The 5,085-nt window shown below is 38.0% G+C and overlaps 1 protein-coding gene across 1 annotated transcript in view; it reads left to right on the forward strand.

Moving 5' to 3' along the window:
• The window catches only part of metrnlb (meteorin like, glial cell differentiation regulator b), a 15,866-nt gene extending 11,008 nt beyond the window's left edge, over positions 1-4,858 (forward strand). The window contains exons 3-4 of the mRNA XM_017687570.2: positions 1,856-1,915; positions 2,642-4,858. Coding sequence (XP_017543059.1) covers positions 1,856-1,915; positions 2,642-2,979 — 398 coding nt within the window. The 3' untranslated portion in view covers positions 2,980-4,858. The remainder of the gene's footprint in view (positions 1-1,855; positions 1,916-2,641) is intronic.
• Positions 4,859-5,085: the final 227 nt, after the last annotated feature.

Below are 5,085 nucleotides of genomic sequence, written 5' to 3' on the forward strand. Positions count from 1 at the left end.
ATCACAGATGATCAGCAGCCATAAACTGCTGCTGCTTACCAACAAGTCTTTAACACCGGTGTGTAAACACAACGTTAGCCTAACCCTGTATTTCATGGTAATGCATGGCATCAATTACTTTATCTCAATTTTAGTCAAAATTAGTAATATAAAATTTGTTTTCCTATTTAATTGTGGGGAAAAAAGGTCTTTTACTTTGAAAGGACAAATATTTTATAACATTACAGTTTTTATTATGTTATTGTTATTACCATATATTCCTATTATATATATATATATATATATATATATATTTTTTTTTTTTTTTTTTTTTTTTTTTTTAAGCAATTTTATACAGCATTTTATATAACAAAAACATTTTTTTATCATGCTTAAGTAATAATTCATTCATTAGAGGGTTAAGTCTGAAATCTAATCGGTTTAGTCACCATGACAACTTCAGTTAGGACTGAATTTAGGACAGTAGCTATGACAGAACAACAATTCTCAAGGTCATAATCTTATCATTAACTCCAGATAAGAAAACAGCATTACAGAAACATCCTAACTAGACTAAATATCCTAAATGCTGTCCTAACTTTAAGATAAACCCCAGTCTAGTCTGTTTCTATTGTTTTATGCAGTGTCAGGCAGCACAGTTCACTATAAACAGCATAATGATGCTACATTTATCCACACTGACAACGGAGCTTTGACTTTTATTGACGTTTTTTTTTCCTAGCAGCATTTTAAAACCCCAGACACTGCAGACTAGATCTCCACCATCCCTCTTATTCTTGTGTGTTAATGTTGATGGTGAAATATTACAGTGATGGCGGTGAATGATGAAGGAGACAGAGCTGAATGTGCGTCTGTTTGTATTTTATTAGGAGGAATAGTATTAGCACGCTCTGCTGAAGCCTTTGGGAAATGGAGACTGAAACTGAGGAGCGATGATGCTCTGGTAAACACAAGGGGGAGCTCTCACAACATCCTTAACTCTCATTGTATCGCGCTTCAGTTTGTTTGCCATTTTTCGTACATCGGTAACAGTAGCTAATGTTGCCTGGCTAACTAACTTGATCATTTTTATTGGGTGTTTACATTTCAGCTGTGCGCATATGTTCGGGTTGCTAGACGACAGACATGACAGTTGATTGTCAGCTTTGATCGAAGAGGTTAAAATTTCCTTGAGATAAAATGCTGTAACATAAAATAAGATTTCTAAATTAAGGTCGGCTTTGCTTCTGTAATATGAATTAGTGAAAATCCTATCTTGACGTGTCAGATCTTAAGTTAAGACAAAAATATAGGAACGTTTTGTAATACAGCCCCTGGTTAACCAGTGTTTGTTGTGTTTCGATGCATCTTTTTCCCTTCTCTGGCTCTGAAATCTACCACAAAGCATGCAAGTAAGTTGTTGTCAACCCCACTACAGCAAAGTTTCCAGAACATGACACTTCCTAACTGTCCCCCACCCACACCTCCACCCTGTAACCAGGCCCCCCCTAAAATACTAAACGTCTGGCTAGCCGTTGACCCACAGACACAGGGGGGAGGGGTGTGAGAGGTGCGTAGGTGTGAACAGCCTGTCGCAACAGACAACAGCTGCACCTCACACTCACGGCAGGTTGCTCAGAACTTGGTTATGTGGTTTCTGACACTCTTTGATACACTGACCTCTATAAACATAGACAGAAGTGCATCATCACAGCTCACGACAGCATCAACAGCCGAACTGGAGCCTGAGTTCAGTCCATATGTCACTGAGCTGTGTTCAGTGAGGATCTGGACATGTCCCAGAAACTAGAACATGAACTGCTGTTGTGGTTTGCGAGTGTGTAGCTGATGGTGTGTGTGTATCTATGTGTTTCAGCTCCATGCAGACCCTGCACTGATGAGCAGATTCTCATGGCTGTCTGCACCAGCGACTTTGGTACGACATCAGTATCCACTATTCTCATTTTACTGAATTAAATTACTGAATAGTTTAGATGTTGATTTAGGAAATTATATTATTATCCATTACATAAGTTACTGAGCGATTGGTAGTAGATACTGAATAATTAATAATAGATACTGTATTATTTCTAGTAATTACTTGTTTCTAGTAGTAATATAATTTATAGTACTGCATAATTCATAGTACTTACTGAAAGATTTGTAGTTACCAAATAATTTATAATCATTATTATAGTAACTACTAGACATTGTTTAGTACTGAAGAGTTTATAGTAGTTACTGAGTAATTTATAGTAGATACTGAATAATTTATATTAGATATGAAATAATTAACAGCAGTTACCAACGAGTTTATATTAAATACTGAATAATCAATAGTACTTACTAATAACTTATAGCATGTACTACAAAAACTCATAGTAGATACTAAATAATTTGTAGTACTTGCTGAGTAATTTATAGTAGATACTGTTTAATTTGATTGAATACGGAATAATTAATAGTAGTTACTGAATAATGAATAATAGTTACATTTAATTCATTGTAGATACTAATTAATTTATAGTACATACTAAATAATTTATAGTAGATACTGAATTCAGTATGTACTGACGTTTACAGTAGTTACCGAATAGTTCCTAGTAATTATTGAATAATTCATAGCGTCTAAATGTAGTTATATGTCTTATCTTTCTTTCAGTGGTGAGGGGCAGCATCCAGGTCATAGAACAAGCTGATGATGATGAAGAAGATCAGGCATCGTTGGTGGTGTTGTCAAGTCGTGTGTACCGTCAAAAGAAGCGTGTGTTTGTACCGGCAGGTGGTGGAACCCGCGCAAGCAGCCGATGGACGGGTCATGTGAAGGTTCCGCGGAAGTGTGGTCTGAGGATAGAACAGGGAGTGGAGTTCCTGTTCACTGGATCAGTGATGTTTGGGGAGGCGTGGCTTGGCTGTGCTCCACGATATAAGGACTTCCTCCAGGTATACCACTCCGCCATGGAGGCAGGAAGCAACCCCTGCCATATAGACACAGACTGACCACGCCCACCTTAACTGGACCATGCAGAGTGCGGACACGGGCTCAGAACAAACCTCTGAGGGTTTTACAAAGCAGGACATTACTGTCTTTAGAAAACCTCATAGCTCTGTTTGGCTTTTGTACATATATTTTTTTTCACCATTTGGAAATTTGAGCTGAGAAGAAAATCTTATAAATCCATTTCTTTCCTTTCCTCGTTTAGTCGTACCCTGATTATTGGATCAGTGGAAATTTTGAGCAAAAGCAGACTTTTTAAAATGTAACTGCCAATAGTTGTGGTTGGTTAGTGTAGTGGTTAACACCTCTGCCTTCTATGCTGTAGAGTGGGGTTCAATTCCCCGCCTGGGTAACCACCCTACACTACACCAATAAGAGTCCTTGGACAAGACTTCTAACGCCACCTTCGCCTACCTGTTTAAAAAATGATCAAACTGTCAGTCGCTCTGGATAAGAGTGTCAGCCAAGTGCTGTAAATGTAAGATGCTGAGAAAGCTTTTCATTCTCCTATAGAGATAGTAAGATAGTGTTTTCCTATGAAGATTTCTCAGCTTAGCCAGAAAACTACAAAGGAATTACCTGTGCCAGTGTGTATATCTCAAATATTGTTCATCAGCCAAGATCCATCTATAAAGTGGAAAAGAAAAATCTGACTAAATTCAGCCTTAAAGATGGTTGCTACTGTTTTAGCTATGCTAATGTACTTCAGTACATGTTTATAAATAACTGTGCCATACAGTGTCAGAAAGTCTGCTAGAAATCACAGAACAAGTCAACATGGTTTGAGGCAACTGTGACCGTTTACGTGTACAGTTAGCACCATGCTAATTGGTGTACATAAGGTTTTATTACCTATTAGCTGCATTAGCCTCAAAGCTCCAGCGCAGAACAAACTTCAGACACTTCGTCCAGCTTTTTGTGAAGTCATGTTTTGTAAAAAAATTGCCCTGGATGAAGACAAATAGAACGCAGTCGGAGACTTATGGGTGGGAAAATCAGTCCCTGAGAAGCTGATTGGATGGTGTTTACATTTGATTGACAGCTGTTGGACATTGTGTTAAGGCCTTTCCCCTTGATTATGAAGAAGAGGGAGTTGTTTTGTTTGCTGCTTGTTTGAACGGCATGCTCAGGTCATTTCTGCCACGGCCTGACTCTGTCGTAGCTCATGAGGCAGTGTGTCTTCCACATGTGTACAGTAGGGCCGTCAGTTCAAATCGTGGCAAAAATGATGAAAGGTTTTAATGTCTACATTGATAAAAATTGGAGTTTTATTATGATATTGCTCTGTCAATCGCCTGTCAAAAGTTTCCAGATAAACTTTAAGGACAACACAGTCATTTTCAGTCAGGCAATTTGGGCATATAGAAATCCAACAATATTAACAACAATGGGCCTCGTTCACCAACCATTCCTGAGAAGAAATTTCTTTTTAAAATCTACTTGCACAGTTTTCACGAAGACTCCGACATTCACCAGTGTTTTCTTATTCGGGATTTGTTCTTAGGTAAGAACAGAATCTACACACACTCAAGAACACAAAGGTGAGAACAGTTCTGCGGTTTAAGAACACGTCATGACTCTGACGTAGAATTTTTCTTAGAATTTTTCTCAAGAACAAATTTAAGAAAAAATGTAATATGTTGGTGAATGAGGACCAATGACTGGTAATGTGAATGTGGGCTTGGCAGCCCTAGTGTACAGCAGAGAGCATTCAGCAGTGCTTTTGTTGGAAAGCTTTGTGTATAGTTAGAGCAGTCGATTTTTCTGACTGACGTTGAGTTATTTGGTGTGTATATATGTTTGTGTTAATGTGCATGTACAGTTTTTTTTTCCCGTCAAACTGTATTATTTAACCAGGAATAAAACACCCCTGGAAATGGCGTAGTGGGTATGTAAAATTATTTTTGTTTTGTGTATGGGTCTCCAAGCTAATGCATTGCATGGTCTTGCCTTATATATTAGTCTACACGCTCAAGAATAATACTCTACTGGTGGTCCCCAACACCAAACCACTATGAATTATGTTAAAAAGTGCCACAAATGGCACAAATACAGGCAAATGTTCTCCAACACTAGCAAACTCGTTCTTCAACTGAACTGACTTCTTA

The sequence above is a fragment of the Pygocentrus nattereri genome, chromosome 12 (assembly GCF_015220715.1).
Source record: "Pygocentrus nattereri isolate fPygNat1 chromosome 12, fPygNat1.pri, whole genome shotgun sequence".
NCBI classification, from domain to species: Eukaryota; Metazoa; Chordata; class Actinopteri; order Characiformes; family Serrasalmidae; genus Pygocentrus; species Pygocentrus nattereri.